General features: G+C 34.9%; 1 protein-coding gene across 1 annotated transcript in view; it reads left to right on the top strand.

The window, feature by feature from the left end:
- The window catches only part of SNTG2 (syntrophin gamma 2), a 194,580-nt gene that overhangs the window by 105,959 nt on the left and 68,849 nt on the right, over nucleotides 1-19,772 (top strand). The window contains exons 7-8 of the mRNA XM_071448450.1: nucleotides 10,525-10,612; nucleotides 13,609-13,700. Of these exons, the coding sequence (XP_071304551.1) occupies nucleotides 10,525-10,612; nucleotides 13,609-13,700 (180 nt within the window). The remainder of the gene's footprint in view (nucleotides 1-10,524; nucleotides 10,613-13,608; nucleotides 13,701-19,772) is intronic.

Raw genomic sequence — 19,772 nt, 5'->3', positions numbered from 1 at the left:
TGTTAATATTGGAATATGTAATTCATTAATATTTGAGGCAACAGCTTTATGACATTTAGAGATAGTCAGCAATACAGATCAAATGCAAGGAAATCTCTTAGCTAGATTGCCCAGGTAGTTGCTACACTAACATATATAGATGCCCTTACTGACCTACACATATTTCTGACCCTAGACTGACTTTTAACTTCAAATTACTCCTTGATTTTCTGAAGTTTTTCCTGTGGGGTGCTTTTTGGTTTGAACATGATTTTTCATCCAACAGAAAAGATGTTAATAAGTAAAAAATGAAGAGTGTAATTCAAGTACAAGTATAAAATGGATATGAAATGAAGGAAAAATGACTATTTTTCTGTGTAGACAAACTGTGTATGCTTCATTTCTTGGAAGTCTATCTTAATGGTAATATTGAAACTTCACAGTACTTTTAGCAATGCTCTGCATGATTTACTTGAATAGCTTGTCCTTTGTACTGCAATTTTTTTGTTTTCTCAGCATAAAAGAAATACTCTATTAATATTGGAAGGGTAATTCTACCAGATCCAGAAGAACTAGTAACTGAGTTTTTTCCACCTCATGTGAAGATTGTGTGGTTCCTCTGCATGTCATGAAACCGTTTGATTTCTTTCTTCAACTGCATGGCTCTCACATTTTCTCAGTAATTTCCAGGGTTTACTTTTAGATTGGGTAGATTGCTTTTGGTTTTTCAGATGGTTTTGATTATAATAAACTATTTCTGCTTAGAGTTTAAGCCAAAACCTTTAGCATCTTAAACTTTTCTCCCTCTAGCTAATTTCCAACACTGACCTACATTGTCATTAGGTATTCAAAAAAACCTTTAGAGGGTTCTACATATCAATTTTTCTATGACTAGTTTCTGTGTAAGAAACTTTCACTTGTTTTTGATTACACATATTGTCTTCTCAATATGGTGCTTTTATCATTTTCTTTAAATGGACAATTTGGGGTGTGGAGTAAGCATATCTTGAGTGGCTTAAGGATTTGATGTGCTCCAGAATATGAGAGTGTCTCCAGTTACCTAAAGATGTGTGAACAGAAACGTCATGGGTAGAATCCATCACCCAGAAGTATTATTAACAGGGAGCTTGCTGAAATGATCTCAGACCGACCCCTTGCTTTCTTTATTATTAGGAGACTCTTATTTGGTATCAGCCAGTGTGAGCATATAGAATTGGAGCTGTTTGTAGGTTACTTTCAAGCACAATGCAGTTTTGACACACAGCTGTTCAAGAAACTGCATAATTTCTATAGGTTGGTTTTCACTAGAAGCTCTTTACACATGAAAAATTAATGAAGTTTATGTTTAGTTAATGCATTGTTACATATTTATAGGACTACAGACACACCAAAGAAAAGTTATCAATCTTTCGAATATTTTACTTTCTTAACTTTATCTTAGTAGTAGTTCTCATCGTTCATTTGTCATTGCCTCAATCAGTTCTAAAAGAATGCTTTAGTCATCTATAATGTGGACAGCAAATACCTGTTTATACTGAGTATATATCCTCAGGACAGCTGCATGCATCAGACCTGAGGCAGGAACTGGGAGAAATGAACAAACTTTTATTGAGCAGCATTTATTGAGTTTAGTGTAGTCACTTTCATTAAGTACTATGTACTTCAGAAAATTTGCTGCTGCTATGTAGGTGGGCAGAAATAAACATCAATAGCAAAAAGGTTAATATGTGATATTTGCTGGACATAGTTTTCTTTCAGTTTCCCCATAGAATTTTCCTGAGCTACTTACATGGAGATTTAGTCACAGCAGAAAAGGACTTATCATGACGGTGAGATAAATAATTTAAAAAAGTTTTTCACCTTGCTTGGATGAAACCTATCTAAATTTAATTTCCTTTTTCCAGGCGCTAATTTCCCATAAGTATTCTGTATCCCAGCACCGCATAAAGATAAAGCTACATAAAATCATCAAATTATAATACAACTTTACAACTTTGTGGAATGTACAATTCATCCTCATTGTTTCCAGATGCTCTAAGAAGTGTGATTATTTCCTCGCTGAATGCATCTGGCAACATTTCTCACTAAGAAACAAGTTATAGGGTACTTTTGGTCTCCAATGCCTTTCACATGCAAATGATAAAACTCACATGCTTTAAAACATGATTTTGCCATTTAAATTTGCATCCATTTGCCCCCTTACTGTGCTTTTGTAGGAGATAGCAAAATTTCAGAGAAAGATTTTTTTTTTAATTGGAGTAACGTAAGTACCTGCATAAAATGTACACCTCAAAATATTATGCAACTTTTGTAATGTAATTGTGGAAATCAACTTTATTTCAAGCTCTAAATATGTTAAGGAAGTATTTACATTAAGTAGTTCATATTTCAGCACTGCTATTTTACCTCCATCATTGCACAGGAACTTAATTTCCTACATTAGAGAAGCAGCAAGTACTCTGGCATTATGAGCATTTCCAATGTGCATAATCTTTGAGCACAAAAGCAGAATTACTATAATGAAAACTGATGGAAGAATTCAGGTACCTCACACAAAGGAGCTTTAGGAAGCATTGTAATGTTTGCTAAGCTATGGATGCAAAATGTAGCACTTAGGTAAAGCACAACAGTGTGGCTGGACAGCTACAATTTTAAGTAATTTCTAAGGGTACAAGGAGTTAAGATATTTAATTTATTTTAAAAGATGTTTCTTTTAACCCTTTTAAATTTCTATTTATTTCTTTAACAAATGTTGAAAGACATACAAACGATTTATGAGAAATTATATCAGCCACTTTATTCATAAGTAGAGGGGCACTTTCTTCCATCTCCTCCTCCACCTCCCAGCTGTACAAAACTGAGTACCATAGAGGTAGGTTAAATATGTGAACAAAAAAGGGACTTGGAATAAGAACAAAAGGGTGTAAGCTATCTGTGGGTAAATCAGTGGGGAGGGTGGGGGAGATGGGGGGAATTGTCTTTGAAAGGCCTGGTAGGAAAAGAAAAAGCTACTTCATAGCTTCATGAACAATATTGTATTATGTCTCTTGTTATCCTTGATAATTAGTATGAAGACTCCTACTTTCTTTGATCCTTATTCCTGTGCCCAAAGTAGTCTATCTCTTCCTTTTAGTCACTCTGCTCAGTTTCCACTCTGGCTAAACTGACTTAAGCAGTATCACCTCCATCTCATTTCTCTTTTACACCTTCCTTTTCCTATCTAAACAGTGTGTTCTGCTTTTCATTTATTTACTGCCTTATATTAGGTGACCTTCAGTATTTCATCAAGATGTAGAGAATTTTGAAGTGCTCTAGCTCAATGTTATCAACATAACATAGCTGCAGGCTAATAAAGAGTTAGTGTGCACCCTGGTGATTCCAAAAAGATTAATTAAATAAATGTTTGTGAAAGATTATGTTTACATCAGTGAAACTCAGTTATTTTGTGGTTTTTAAGTTTTTTTTTTTTTTTTATGGAAAGGGAAATATAAGTTATATAGAGGCCTTACAACCACATAAAATTAACCCATTAATAAAATTGGTATATTTCTGATCACAAGACGGATTAACTCCTTTGAGATCACAGTATATATTGTACATAAATACTATTTCTCTTCAAAAAGTTATTGACTTAATAGAATTGTGATCTAAATAAGTGAATAGATCTTATAGGTATCACTAATATTTCAGACTCATTTGTTTAGCTGCTGGCTTGAGGATGAATAATAGCACCTATGCTTGTTCCTTATTGTAGAGAGCAGACAACAGTCATAGAGCAGAAGCGTATTCATACACTTCAAAGGCCAAATATTCTAGCACACTTCATCAAAAGTATTAAAGGATTGGATTAGAAAATCAAAAGGGTTTTTTGGTGGGGTTTCTTTTTTCTGTCTGATATAATATTAGGCATCAAAAAGTCTAATATAAAAATGTCTAGTAGAAAAAGTATAGCCCTGTATTTAAACAGTTATGGCTCTGACTGTAATTAGTACTCTGAGGGAAGAGAAACCAATTCAGGAGATTGTAACATGCCAGTGGGATTTGAATGCTATTCCCCTTATCAAATAGCATGTTATTTTCCCAGTGAAGGAAATTTTTAGTATTGAATAAAAAACTATATTTTATGGTGGTCTATGCTGAATAAATATAAGTCTATACAGTAGCAAAAGTACAAGGAATCATTCTCAGGTCTATAATCATTCTCAGGACTACAGTCCTGAGACAGTATAAAAAAGTTTCTGGTACAGGACTTTTCCTAAAAAAGATTTCTCTCTGATGTGTGCTGAATATTGCAGATGATCTGCAGGTTTATGGTGATAGTAGTACTTTCATGTCTGTGGAATTGGGGAAACAAAAGCATTAAGGACTAGCATAGAGGGGTACTACTACTATGAAAGAGTGCTGAACTTTATCCGTAGATATTCCTCTTATTCTTTTACGTTCACCTACATGCTGTAAGGTGGCAGTGGACACACAAGTGACACTGAAAATGGTGGCAAGCATCAGCCCTTTATTGTTCCCCCGTACCACTTTTTATACCTCTTTTCCCACATGCGTAGCACCAGCATGCTCTTTTTTGTGATGGGTCAATACACATCAGCTTCCACACTTCTTCTTTAATGCATGTCTTATACAGCTGCACCCCAGTAGGGATGAGGCTCTGCCATAGCCCCATTTCTATTCTCCCACAATCTATTCTCTACAAGTAGGGAGTTCAGTAAAGGAGAAATGTTTTTGTGTTCTAGGTGCTTCTGTTCTTTAACTCTGAAAGGATGAACATATGAGTGATTATAAATAAATTCTGTGGCTGATTCAAACTGCAGGGCACTCCGTTAGACTGATCACTCCATGGGTCTTCTAGCTTGTACTTCATCAGTTAATGTGTAGGCAACAAAAGCACTTCTTGGCGCTTCCTATCTTTAATCCTGTATTAACTCTAGAGTAGGCTAGAAGATCTAGATCAAAGGGATCATTGTGGAAGAGTTTGTCATGAGAAAAGGAAGAAATGTCCAAATTGTTAGGAATTCAGAGAATGCAGCATATGACCTGCTGGGTTTGACAACTTCCAAACCTTCTGGTTTTGTTTTTACATTTGATAGCACAAGACAGCCTTTATTAAGTATTGCCAATTCTTCAGCTGGAGTTACCTTTATCATCATTTTGTACCATTGCCATTAAATGATGGCAGGGGTTTTTGGTGGATACCTCTCTCCTCAGAAACTTCAGGTCAGATAAAATCTGTTTCTGAGAGCTGTGCAGGTGTTACAGATACAAGCAAACAACAAAGAAAATTGGAAAGTAATGGCTACATGAAAACCTGCATTTAGTCTTTAGCTCAATCTGTGCTCCTTTGAGTTTGTATAAACTCAACCACTTAACTATAATCTAGAAAAATTTCTATATATAGTTGAAGATTCTGAACCTGCGGGGTTAGGTTGTTCCAATTTCTTTGCTTGAAAAGCATTGCAGAAATGGGTTTTTGCGACAGAAATGTTCGCAATTCTATGGGTACTGATTCCACTTTACCATATGCGTTTGCAATCACATGTAGTCAGATATGTGTATCTCTCTGTCGTGAGTTTTTGATACCTGAGACAATTCTTTCTTTTTACAAGTAAAGCAAAACAGTAGATAAGCAGTAGAACATACTGTTTGTTCTTTAATTTGAGTTCTGTGGTTTTGAACCCCTTTTGTTTATAGCACACTGATCACAGTTGAGACTGACCTTCATTTCCTGAGAGAAGTCCCCATAATGCTCTGATATTCTTGGAATTTTTTGAAAATGTTACTTTCTCAGGAATGGGTCTCCATGTTTCAGGTAATAGTTATCCTTAAGCAAATTTATTTAAACTTGTATTGCTTCAGGGAACAGCCAAGTTGACACAAAATTTATTTTCCAATGCACAGCATGTAACAGCACCTTTGATCTTCCAGACAGTTTTGCAAGCATTGTTTACACAATACTAATTACACACTAGAATGTGTAATTAAATAGAAAAAAATATGTACAGAATAATGAAAATAAAATTGAAATTATTTATTTTTTTGTTCATAATGCCTGGTATTTATATCATACAGAAGCAGCATTATTTGTTTAAATTGATACTGAAGCTATCTGTAAAATATCTTTTATTATATTTATAGGCAGAAATTAGAGAAAAGTTAGAAATTAGTAAACTAAGAAGTTTAAGTAATGAAATTACTTAATTTAGAATTTAGGATTAAGAAAAGAGTAAACTAAGTAGTTGCAGTTTAGTTTAAATCTGTGAAAATTTCCAAAGGCTACATTGACTGCCATTTTTCCTAGCATATTTGTATGAATTGTTCACACACAAAGGCTTGCTTTGTATTAGCCAGTTAAGCATTTAGAAAGAGATTATTGCTCATTGAATAGTGCAATGCGAAGGAAAAGAAGAATCCAAAATATTTATTTGAAACCATTCCATATTTGACCATTGGAAAAGAGACAAATATCAAGAAATCATTGTTTCTTGAACTAACTTAATTCTGCTTCATGGTCTTCCAATATGTATTGCAATCCAATTTCAATTTTAAAAACTATTTTTAAAGCCATTTTGTGTCTACTATAATTTAAAAATCTACCTTGTACTTCAAGGTATCTGTTTGTCACACATCTCCCTTGACTACTCATAGACAGATAAGCACAATTCTGTGCTTATGTATGCTTTAAGCTGAAATTACCAAGTTTCCTAAAGTGCCTCAAAGTATACTTTTGCTTAGGAGGCATTTTAAGTGTTAAATATTATCGTTCTGTCTGAAAAGTGAAGAATTTTTTAAAACTTTTAGTTTTCTATATTTCATTGGGGCTTGTTTTGTTTTGTTTTATTTTACTATGATATGTTATGGTCTAATTCTTCATATATTTTACCACATCTCAGTTTTTTGCCTGCTCTGTTGCAGGCTTGTAGATAACCTTCCACCCAGATACTTTTCAAGTCCAAGACTTGCACTTCGTATGAATTTCAAGTGTTTTATTTGGGAAATGCTTGTATCTCAAGCTCAGGCATTCATCAGGTGGTTCACATCCCTCAACTTCAGAATTTTTGCTTCAGACTTTTAGTCCGATTTATGTACCTAAATATTCTTCAAGGCATGCAAGATAGGATTAATTTCATCCAATTTCCTATGTTTAAAGTGTAAGGTTATCATCCAGATTCTTTGTATTTAGAGATACATATCTGTGAATGAGGATTTCTTTGTATCCTAAGATCTTTACTGATTTCTAGAAAATATATTAGCAAATACTTTAGAGTTGAATCTCTTAAATGGCCACAGTGAAATTATTTGACTTCTGCACTCAGAATAGATATTGGCTAAGGGGCCATATGGGTGAAATAATTCATCAAAAACATTCTCATTTTCAATTTTAAGTGCTGTTCTTAATAAAACAGAACCTGTTTCAAACAGCCAAAAACTTTTCTAATTCTCTGAGCAGTGTGACTAATAATGTTCAGATATGTTTGAAGATTTAGATCAAATCACAGTAAACACAAAGAACCAGAATTTAAAAAGAGTGCCAGCAGCTTTGCATTGTGCCATTGGCTTGTCTGCATAGAAATATATAGAATTTCCCTTAACTGGGTGTTGACAATAAAAATGAGATGACAAAGGTCATTAGGTTTTTCTAAAATCTGAGTAATATTTTTCTCTACAGACTCTGTGCTGTAGTTAGTTGAGATATAGAATCTCCTATTTATATTTGTAACATTTTCTCTGTTCTGTTCCTGAGAAATGCATGTGAGAAAAAGAAGCGTAATAAACGCTGGGCCGATAAATGTTCTTAGAGATAAGCAAAGCCTGCAAACTGGAGCCAGCATGAAAAGCAAGCATTTCAGCTGAAGCCCTTTTTTCCTTTATACACATGAACACAAGTGCATGAACACACACACACACACAGAGTCAGCTGCACTAAATGCATTTAATCAACCTTTAAAAAACATCAAAACTCACTCCCTTCTGCAATTCTCTTTTAATAATTTTACTACAACAGTGTAGGAGTGAATGTTACTTCAAAGATACTGGATTTGTCTTTTTTGGACTTAGTGGATTTTTGCAAAAGCTTCAGCATCACAGAGCAGTGCATTATTTAGTGACCTTCTGACTGTTAAGACCTTCTTGTGATCACTGAAATTTATTTAGTTCTGTTAGTATGTGTGTGGTTCAACACTCTGACCTCTTCAGGCACTACCCAAAGAATACTAAGCAGCTTCAGAGAGTATGATACAGTGTGAATATCTTTTAAGAGACTAGTGATGCTTGGAAATTTTAAACCAAATCATTAATATTGGAGTTATTTTCTTTTCAAAGTATAATTTGAAATAAAAAGTGAAATCTCATACTCTGCAACAGTTGCTAATCTACTGTCTTGTTTTGTTCCAACAATTTTTGGATTTATTTTTGTAAAATTTGACTAATGTCTTCCAAAAGTACATTAGGCAATATGTCTGTCATTCTGTCTCCTCTCTTCTCTTGATAAATATAAATGTTTGTGTGCAAATATTCCTTGCTTAATTAAGAGGAAACATAGTTGTTCTTCTGTGTTTGCAAAAGGTTTATTTCAATTAAGAAATTAAAATTCTTTCTTTTTATTCCAAAGGCAAAATTAAAGTACTTCACTTCTATAGCTTATTTTAAAAGGCAATCATGAATAAAAAAGTGATTTCTCAGTATTAATTTTATTTGGTTTATACTTCTTCCCATTATATATATCAGGACAACAGTTAAAATTTGTTTGGTTTGAAATTTTCTATTTAATTATGCAAAACACTGTTGTTTCTGTACTGATTATAAATTAAAGTTGGATTTTTAATAGATTTACCATGCAGTGAAAAGTAAAATGGTATTACAAGAACAGAAACTTGGTTAGAGGATCTTGTATTTTTTGCCAACTGTGACTTCTCCCTGCCCTGATACTTTCTGACATTTTTAATTTGGAAGGGAATATCCTTGTAACAGTAGAGGGTTGTCCTATCTTTGTAACAGTAGAGTGAGACTAGCAAAGCTACCTATCACCTTCAGTGTTTATTGAGTAATAAATATTGTCTAAACTAGGGAATAGGAAATTTTCTGTAGGAAATAAGGGGCAGAGGATTTCAAGAGACATCATTTTCTTGCACCTTAGAATTTAGGACACGTTGGTTTGCTTTGCAGCCCTAACATACTTTTGTATGACCTTAAAAATGCATGCAAAGTTTGCTACACTGTCATTCTTGTTTACTCCTGTTGTGACCATCTTCAAATGGTTTAGTCAGAAATCAGTGACCATATTATTTCTCTCCACAGTGTTTTTTTCCCACAATGAGACCTCAGGTTCTCTTATAGTCAGTTGTCCACAAAAGCACAACACCGAGATTTCTGGGGTTGAGTAGGTAGCACTGGCTGTTGTATTTTTCATAGTAAATCATTTAAAAGCAGATTGATTGAGGGGTAGATGGGGGTGGAACAAAAAAAAGAAAAAGGGTTCTTGGTTTCCATCAGACATAAGCTTGATGTTTTCATGTAAGTGAATACATCACTCTCTGGTGTAAGCATTATTTTATGTACACAAGTGGAAAACATAAAATGTTTGAGGTAATCCTGCATCTCATTATGTTGGCCAATATGGCATTGTGCTAACACAGTGGTCTGGAACAACACAACTACCAGCTTCCTCCCAGCACATTAAACCATTAAATGCATCTATAGAAGTCAGTTTGCTACAGTTAGTTGCTATTCTGCTTGGTGGATGAATGCTCTGGTTGTGCTCAGATTAGAGGCCACGGGCTCTAGCATCCATTTCTGACAAACTGGGTCAGGGATATGCAGGCCCTGTGGGTACGGGCCACGTGCAAACCAAACACAATATCTGTTTCCAGAGAGTCATGGATATGAAACTGAGGAACACCTCTGCCCTGTAGTAGGAACTGAGATCCATCAGAGATAATATCTGTAGTTCTGCATTTAAAAAAAACTTTATATCATAGTGTGCTATTCCCCAAAGTGAATTCTGATGGTTTAAAACATGTCTAGACATGTGTGTGTGTTCCCTTTTGGTTAACAAATGCTTACAGACAATAAAGACACAAAACTCAAGATTGTATTTGAATCACAAATGTGTGCTTAGCTTGGTACCCAAATCAATCAAACCAAATACTTAAGATCAAGATGTGTATGATGTATTAATATACTTCCATATATCTTTCTGTTTGTATACAGACAAAATTAATGTATTATATCTACATAGACACATATTTCCCTACTGTCCTATGTCAGTTTTATAAAATCAGTTAGTGGAAGTTGTGTTCAGCTGGTATGTAATATCAGGTTGCCCAGCAAATTATTTATTCAGGTTGTTCTACTGGTTTTGCCTACTCTTTTCCATTGTTGCTGTGGCTTGATCCTCAACTATTCTACATTCTAAGTCAGAAATGCTTACACTGAGTTTATTATAGATCAACAGGAATGTTGATCTCATTGTAAGCAATGTGCTTTCCATGACTGATTGTTCTTTGGTTTAAAGTAGTTGTTATTTGTCACACTTGACAGGTACACCTACTGCGAAATGCTGGCGATGAAGTTACCATCACAGTTCAATACCTCAGGGAAGCTCCATCATTTTTAAAGCTCCCATTAGGTAAGAGGAAATTAGTGAATGGGAGTAATTTGTTTTCCTCTTTGCGGTATTCTTGTAATAAGCTGACAGTGACAGAAATAGAAATTCAATCCTTGAGTGCTTCACAGGAAGAAATAGAAAATTGTCTGTCTACTTTACTGTTTAACATATAAGAATCAAATGCATACTGCCTTGCTTCTTATGTATAATTTATTCAAAATAAAACTGAAAAAAATCATTAAGATGCAGTACAGTCATGGGTGATAGCTGAAAGTTTTTCAATAGAAGCTTTGCCTGAAGACAATAAAATAGTGTTTGCAAACATTTGAATCATACATTTACACTGAAAGTTACTTTGAGGACACTTGCAAACAAATGGATAACATTAATAAGGTATATTTCATAAATTACTTTACTATTTTGATTGGTTTTGTCAGCAGAATTATGTTGAGACAGCTGAGTAGTTTAACAGTAGGAATACTAAAAAGTGTATGAACGATACAGATTGTGGAAGTTTGGGGCTCTTCTGGTTATCAGATAAAATATTCAAATTGCACAGTTGTGATCAGTGTTGCAAGTAGAAAAGTGTTCATAATAAATCACTTTATTTAATCAAATTAATAATTCTTCACCAGTTTATTTTAGCAGATTATTTTCTCTCAAAATTAAGCAAAAAGTTTCGAAATGTGTCTTGTTCTTTGGATTGATTTAGATTTTACTTCTTTAAATTGCACTCAACTATATACTTGTATTTTCCTAATTTCAGCAGACTCATAGGTGTCATAGTTTAGACCTTGCCATTAGAAGAGTGTCAGTCATTTAATCTAGATTTTTATACCTATCAAAAGCCAACTTGACCGGCCTCTACTAAGCTGAACTATACATTTCATGCTAGAACCTTTCTTTCAGTGCTTACTGCTTATCATTTTCATTTGAAAATATATGGTCAGTGTTTCTTATAATGAATCTTCAGGTGTCTTCCTACTTTTCCTACTAGATCATCAGACAACTCTAAAATTATGTTGACTGCACCTTGGATAACTGTGTCCAAGCTTAAACTAGCAGCATCTTACCAGTAGTGTCTGTGTCATTGGGCATGTTTATTTGTGACTATGACAGTGCTACTAGAACTTGTATCTCATCTTGTAGACTGACATCACATACTTGAACTGTATTGCCTGTCATTGGTTAACCTTAGCTAAGAGCCAAACTCTCATTCAGACACTCTCTCACTCCCTGTTCTCAAACAGACTGTGGTGTACAAATAGAACAAAAAAGAGATTAGCTATTAATTACCATCATGGCCAAAGCAGAGGCAATGTGGGAAAACTTAGACAAATGTATTGTCTATTAAAATAGATTCAGGCAATGAGAAACAAAGACAAATAAATTGTCCATCACCTTCTTCACTGACTTTGAGGTTTATTTGATTTTTGTGTCACTCTTTTCTGTACTGTTGTCTCTGCCCTTCTGCATTTTACCCTTTGTTAAATAAATTCCCAGAGGTGCTAACAGCTCAGCTGCATGGCCCAGTGGTAATGTGGGATCTGGCTGGATCTGTCTGTGTCTGGCACAGGGCAGCCCCCACCATTTCCCACTTCTGGAGACATCCCAGCCCATAGACCCTTGCCACTAAGACCTAGTACACACTACACAAGCTGGCTGCCACATTCACATGTAGTTCACGTAGGTCCAGCAATATTGGTGCCCTCTTTGTGCATCATGGGGAGCTTGGCATTCTCACCAGGAGATACTGCAGCATCTTTGTCTGGGAGCCTGAGATCATGCTTCCATAAAGTGCCATTTCTAGAAATAGAAAGCAGCTCAATAGAAGCATGCTCAAAAAAAATAACTTCCTAGATATGATCAGACATGTAAGGAACTTAGGAAATGACCCTTCACCTGAACCTGGACCTCCACAAGAGCTTACATGCACCTCTCTAGAATGTTCTGTGTAGCCATTCAATAGAGGCTGAAACCAAGGTTTGTGAGTCAAATGATCTTTGGTAAATGGCTTGCTATAAATATTCATTCCTGTAATGAGAAAATAAGCAAATAAGGTGGATAAAAGTACAGAAAATAGTTATGATTTAATACAATATATAAACTGGAGTTACAGAGAATAGTAATGGGTTACAGAGAATAGCACCCCATTTCAAGAAGAGCTTTTCACAAGTCCATGCACAAAAGGGAATTCCAGCATGAAGCATCATGACACATTTAGAAAGCTAAGTAGCAATTGCATTATGCAATAAAGAAATTCCCAAATCACACTGCAGGCAGGATTTAAGTGCATACATGCATAATTCTGAAGTATCTCGGCTACTCCAGCCATCCCAGAAGGCTCAGGCACTTGGTCCCCTACCTTCCAGCATTCAGTCAGACCAGCTGCTGTGCTGGCAGATTTAGTGCTGTGCTGTGTTCACTTTAACTGCAATCATACTGTCTCTTCCCATCATCCCATTTCATCACCATGAGCACATCATCACGAGTAGCATCTGCCTCCCCTGCTCCCTTCTTATACATCTCCCTTCCCTACACCATCTCATGTCATGGCAAAATGTCGTAACATGGAAATATCTACCTACAGTTCTCACAGCATTTTTTTATCTATTTGACTCCTTTGTTATTGCCAACAAAAAACCCCAGAATTTGACATGGGTTTATTTGTAGATACTGATTAAGTATCACTTAAGGATGAGACAAGGACTGCTCGTTTTGAATATCTCATTCTCAGTGAAAAAAGGCTTAATCCAGAAGACAGTTAAGCATACACATAGACCCCATGAGCACAGCCCCTCTCAGATGACATCTAGAAACCATTTTTGTTTCTAGACATTAAATATAGCGTACGGATATTTAAGTGTCTGCCTTTCTGAAATACAAGAAGTATTTCTGTCTTGGTTGGGGGAATTATATTAAAAATTCTTTCTGTGTTTTACAGCTGGAATAGATATTGTCTGATATATACGTATATTTTTAACATCAGCAGGTATTTTTCTTGAACTGATTTCCAGGTTCCCCTGGACCATCCAGTGATCACAGCAGTGGAACTTCATCACCTCTCTTTGACAGTGGCTTACATTTAAATGGAAACTCAACCAACACGGTATGCAAATGAATGATAAAAGCTTGGTGGGTGTGAGCTCTGTAAGTTCCCATTTTGAGCTTCAAAATGCTATAGTAAGACTAACTTAGCTTTGTTCTTCTTGTTGTTTGCTCTGATGGATTTTTAAGGGCTTATACTGTAAAATTCTGTACTTACAAAGTCCACAACACATGGTCATGAACTGCTAGGGTTTTACTCTGGGACAGCTGAGACATTTGGAAGAGTGAACACAGTAAGATTTAATCATTATTTAGACATGAATTCATGCAAACTTTTGTCATACTTTGTTGGATTATACTGTTTCATTTAATCCAGCTGGAGATGCTGAAATCCAGATGAAATTAAGAAAATAATGTAAAGTTGAATTCTTGAAGAAAACTTTTTTTAATAGGAAACATAGTGAGAGAAAGAAATAAAAGAGGAAAAAATGTCTCTTTTTTAACCCAGAGGATATTCAGTTCTTCTTTCTGCAGTGAACAACTGTGATTAAATTAATTGCAGTATTGTGGGGAAAGAAAAGAAAAAAAACTTTTTCTCCAGGAAAAGTGGTAGTCACCAAAGAACATAGGGTGTCTTAGTAAGCAAGAGTGCTGTCCCTTTAGTAATGAAGATTGAAGATGTAAATACTATCTGTACAAGTACATGGACCTTCATGCTCAAAACCTGTTTGACACCTAACAAAACTCAGCTCTAGTCTTTCAGTTGGATATTAAATTATAGAGTAAGAAGACCTACTGAATGGACAGAAGGCTTCTCCTCTGTTTTCCCTTTTCTTCTCAGACAGTAATAAAATTGTCAGATGCTTACTGTACTTCTCTCAAGCTTTGCACTTCTTCAACCACTGTTTCTCTATACTACTCCTTAAAGCTTGTTTTCATCTGCTAAAAATATATTCATTTATGATAGTATAAAGGCATAATGTACAATAAATAAATAAATATAAATATGCTTTTCTGTGCTGATACCTGTACCTCAGTGTTTGGTGTCCAAAATGGTCATAGATACAAAAGGTGCCATGTTTATTTGTTTGCAGTTATGCAGATGACTGTTAATTTGGACTGTCTTGTACTGTTGTCTTACTAAAGAATCCAAACCTCAGGATCCAGCATTCTGCAATGCCTGTCTACCAGGTTCTCTGCAGGCAAAGAAATTCCTTTCTGCAAAGAGCTTACATGATAAGAAAAGGGCTATGGCAGTGATTGCATTAGCACATTTTAGTAAATTAGTGCCTACTAAATGCTAGAATGAGTGTGTTGTGATGATTTTTAACAACCATTATGACTGCTGTGGGAACTGCACACTTCTTTCTCATATTATAAAAATATAAATAAGTGGCTGGAGTTTTGTAGACTTGTAACAGAGTAATCTAGAGTTAGCACACAAGATAGTACACAAAAGACTGGGTATAGGTCTGAAATATAAGCAGAAAAACAAAAATTTAAAAAGGTGTAATAGTAAGGTACTGGGTTGATTTTATACAGCACTTAATTTTTCTGAAGCCTGACAAACTCATGTGAAGAGCTATGTATAAAATAGACACTATGACCTAGAAGTGGAATAAACAGGACAATATACATCATAGATTGTAAAAGTCATGATCTCCCTTCACAGAAAACAAAATGAAAAATTGCTAGAATCTTATTGTGAAACTCAAAAGCAAGGCCCTATGTATTTTGAGCAGGAATGACTGGATTTTGAGATGATGCATTGTATGGTTAAACTTTTCTCAAGCTGTGAGTGTAACTGAGCTGTGATCATATCTTGAAAAGTGGTTATGAATGTGTTTCAACTACCATCTAGTGAGCACTTCTATATTATTCAATTAAATATTTTCAGGTTTGTGGTAAAGTAAAAGCAGAACTGACATTTCCTGTAATGCTATTGCCTAATAAGAGTAATGATATTTAAATCTTGTTTTTATATCACCCTGGTAGGGGAGATCTGACTCACTTTGAACACTTCATCTTGCAAGTTTGTGTTGCAGTTTTATGTACCTTCCTAACCACACTCAGATCCATGCCATAATAGACAATGCACCTATATTTATAAGTGGAAGTTCTACTCCAAAAAGCACACCATGTAAAGGAAAGGACAGGAATGAGAGCCAAAGAATTACTGTTACTCCAGTTTTACCAAGCTGTCCTTTTTGAGGGCTTGTAGCATAGAGGTAGTAGTTTAGCCATCTTAGCAGCAGGCTCCTTCTGCCTAATAGGATTGTACCATTTTCAGTTCTGGTGCTGTCCTGCCTCTTGTTGGACCTATCTCTGTCACCTCTGCTGTGAAGCATCTGCTGTATGTGATGTGATACCACCTTCAGGATTTATATACATCTTTTGTAATATCAGAGCAGTTTGCAGTATAGCACTTTAACAGGGTTCTCTGAAACCCAGAGAAATGAGCTGAAGTGCTCCCTTCACACCTGATTATTTTGTGCTTGGTCATTACTGTGACAAATGCTACAGGGATTGACAGTGGCAGTCACATTCATCTGTACCTTATAAGTAGTTTATTGAACACAATGTAAGCTTCCAGAAGGGAACATAAAACATACAAAGGAGGTGGTTTCAAGGCTAGTGAGTACAGGTTGTTTTCCTGGAGAGTTCTAACTCTAAAACAATGAAGAAAGTACTTTAGAGATCTCCTACCAGATGTCCAAATATCCTAGACATCCAGGCCATCTTTCTGGAGAAATTAGTGGTGGAGAAAAATATTGTAAATAAAAGAAATTACTGTTTAAGACACCATGGGATAATTTGACAGTTACAATGCAAAGGCAGAATATACTACTTTTTCATTTGTTTGAGAATCCACCTTCCTTGAGTTGTCTAAAAGTGGTGTTCTCATAAGTGAAGTGAGACCAGAGTAAATTGTTGTTTTCTGTGTGTTTGTGTAATTTGAGAACTCTAATTTTGATAGTGTATGTTAAGGTTAGTTGGTTAGATTAAGCTAAACAGGCACTTACATTTTTCTAAACTGCTTTAAAATATTTTTTATTTGATGCCTTTGTTTTATCTGCTAAGTTAAATAGTTTTGCTTTAAAAAAGACATTGCCTACTTCATCATCAAGTTTTTAAAAAAGAAAAAAATACAAATGCTCAGCTCTTGATTGGACCAGTAGAATGCTACATCTTTAATGTCTATGGTAGTCCTAGTTCCAGAGTGAGAAAATTATATGACTCAATCTCAAGCACTAAATGGCAAAAAATGAAGAGGATTCAAGACAGGGAGGTGGACACCCTTGGGGAATGTATGACCAGAACACTGAATTGAGATTGAATGGATGTCCTACGTATGAAAGCTTCAATACTCTTGCTTTTTTGAATATTCCTGTAGTGTCTTCCATTTTAGTATAAACACACCATTCTTCAAGCTTATTTTATTCTTTAGGTTTTATCATCCTGTAGCTTGCTTTAAGAAGAGAAACTTCAGAATTTCAGTTCAATATCCTTTCTTTTGGAATTATTTAATGTGTTCATGGTTTCAGTTTCCTCTGCCAATTCTCGATCTGAAAATCCATTATTTTCTCATGTTGTATGAAAGCAAGTTAATTTTGAACTGACTTCCAGTTCACAGTGTATCATTTGGCAATGTAAATTCATAAAATGATTAATGTAATAAATACAAAAATATCTCACATAGAGGCACACAATGGTTACTCTCATTGATTGTCACCATGTCTTCCATTTTTGGCTGAAGAGAAAGATAAAACAGATTAAACACAGCCAGCTGCACTTCAGTAGTTTGGACTTCTGCTCTGCTGAAGACCTTTATGAAATGAGATGAACACACTGCAAATAAGTTTTCCTCAATTAATAAAATATGAAATGATTATAATGACTCAGTGAACGATAATCCAGATTTTCTGTTTCTGATTATACCTCTCAGAAATCACAGCAATAGAAGCTGGAGGAAAACTTTTAAATAACACCTTCCTACTTTACTACAACAGAGTTGTAAGGAAAATCTTTTGGATTTAAATGTTTGTTTAGATTTAGCTGTACGGAAGTGCTGTTTTTCTAATTGTGATTAGAGTTGATTGGGACTTTCACTATGACATTAATGAAGTGAATAAAAAGTATCTTTAAAAGTCTCATCCTTTCATTTTATTAATGTCCACAGTCACTGCTAATCCTTTCAGCAGTTATTTCTTCCAGTATTTGATTAATCAAATTAACATTTGATAGATTAGCTTAATCATTTCTTCTGCACAAAAATTCCCCAGTTTGTTAGGTATCTGGCTTTAGTTCTTAATTATATATATTTTCACCATACACAGCCCTTGCATGTGAATACATTGTTTTTTACAGTTCTTATAAATTTTTCTCATTTCAAGTTTTCAGCAGCAGCAGCAAAAAAGAAAAAGTTTCTCAATTTGATATTAGTATAGGTGAACCCTGGCAGTTCAGGTACATGTGTATGTGGCTTATAGAGAAAACAGAGTAAAATTGAGGTAACAAGTTCTCCCTCTAAGCTACATCCAGTGTCTTTCCACAAGTTCCAGCAACAAATTGACACTGATCTCAGAGAGAGAAGCAAGAGTCAAGGCTCAGATTTATCCTGAGGGGTGTGCAGACCGTGTGAAATTCAAAGAGTTTCCCAAACCTTGAGCTAATTTTTCTAAGCAAGGACAGCATGCCCCATTTGAGGATATAAAAGGCTGCCAAAAGCTGTTTCCAACAGCTGAAGTTTGGTTACACTTGCGTTTATAGTGTAAAATTATAATGATCTCAACATTGCATCTTTTATTTTCCTTATATACATTCAATGTTAGGTTTTGATTTCTGACTGCTATTGTAGCTTTTGAGCAGTCATAATTACTTTCTACTTTTTGTGCTGAGATTTAATATAAACTACTCTCGTCCCTGTCCCCTACCCCCAAAGGAAGAATTTATCTGGAAAGGTGTTCCAGGCAAGGTTGTTGAGGTTACTCAGAAACCAATTACATACTCGCTCAAGGGAAAAAAATTAAAGAAAAAGGTGCAAGATTCTGACAAATAGTCCATATGTATTCTCTAAAAATATCTTACTCAGGCTTTTATGCCATTGGTTCATTAAAAAAAGAATAATGTATTAGCACCTAGCAGCACAGATGTAACAAAATTTTCATTAATATTTCCATTGTAGATCACCTCTAGAGAAATTGATATAATTGAAAGGGTTTTCATTTGTTCCTCACTGGTAGAATAATAATCCAATTGATTTAAATGCATAGGTATTGCAGTGAATAAAGCAGTGTAAGTCCCCAGCATGTACTGCTATACAGGCTCTATGTAAACATCATATATGGGTGCTCAGAGTCTGTAAACTCATGTATTAATTAAAAAGAATTACATGTCTTAAAGAGCAGTCATTATATTTCAAATCATGTATCTGATGCAATATTAGAATTAAAAGTATTTATTTTCTCTGGTAGGAAAGGAGGAGTTTTTCACATGCTTTTTCACCTTCCTCCCATTTAATTAAACATCTGTCAATTAAAATATTGTAGATAGAGCTGTGTAATTAAAAGGTGCTTTCAGTGAATTTTGAAGACATCATATTACAACTCCAAATTGTTACTTCACCTGAAAGAGCATGTTTTCTCTATAGAAGCCTTTATCTATTAAATGATTTGGTGATGCATACTTTACCAGATAATTACTGTCTTCTTAAAACTGTCACAGAATTGTGCACCTGCATCTATGAATTCCATTAAAAATAAATAAATACAGACCCTCTTCTGAATTCATACTGCATCAAAGGATGCACAGGTATTTTGATATCATAATTAAATCCCTCTGAATTCTGAGACAAGCTGAAAGCTCTGACTCCTATCTACAGTAGATATCACCATAATTTGTTTTGTTGTCTGGGCATCAGAAGAGTTTCATTCATGTCTCTACTCCTGGCTATAAATTTGGTATTTTTGTTGTTCAATGATTAAAGTGAGCTAATATGAGATTCTTATTGCTAAATGGAGCAGTCATGTTTTCTTCTCCAATCAACGGAAAACCCCTGCTTTCTGTCTGTCCCTGTAATAAGTATTAGCAAACACTCAGCCATACAGAGGTCAGATAGGTTCATTGATATACA

This window comes from Agelaius tricolor, unplaced genomic scaffold, assembly GCF_023055355.1.
Source record: "Agelaius tricolor isolate 1412-34295 unplaced genomic scaffold, bAgeTri1.0.p SCAF_1, whole genome shotgun sequence".
Classification (NCBI taxonomy): domain Eukaryota; kingdom Metazoa; phylum Chordata; class Aves; order Passeriformes; family Icteridae; genus Agelaius; species Agelaius tricolor.
Note: the sequence above shows the minus strand (reverse complement) of the source record. Positions and strands in the feature narration are given on the sequence as shown.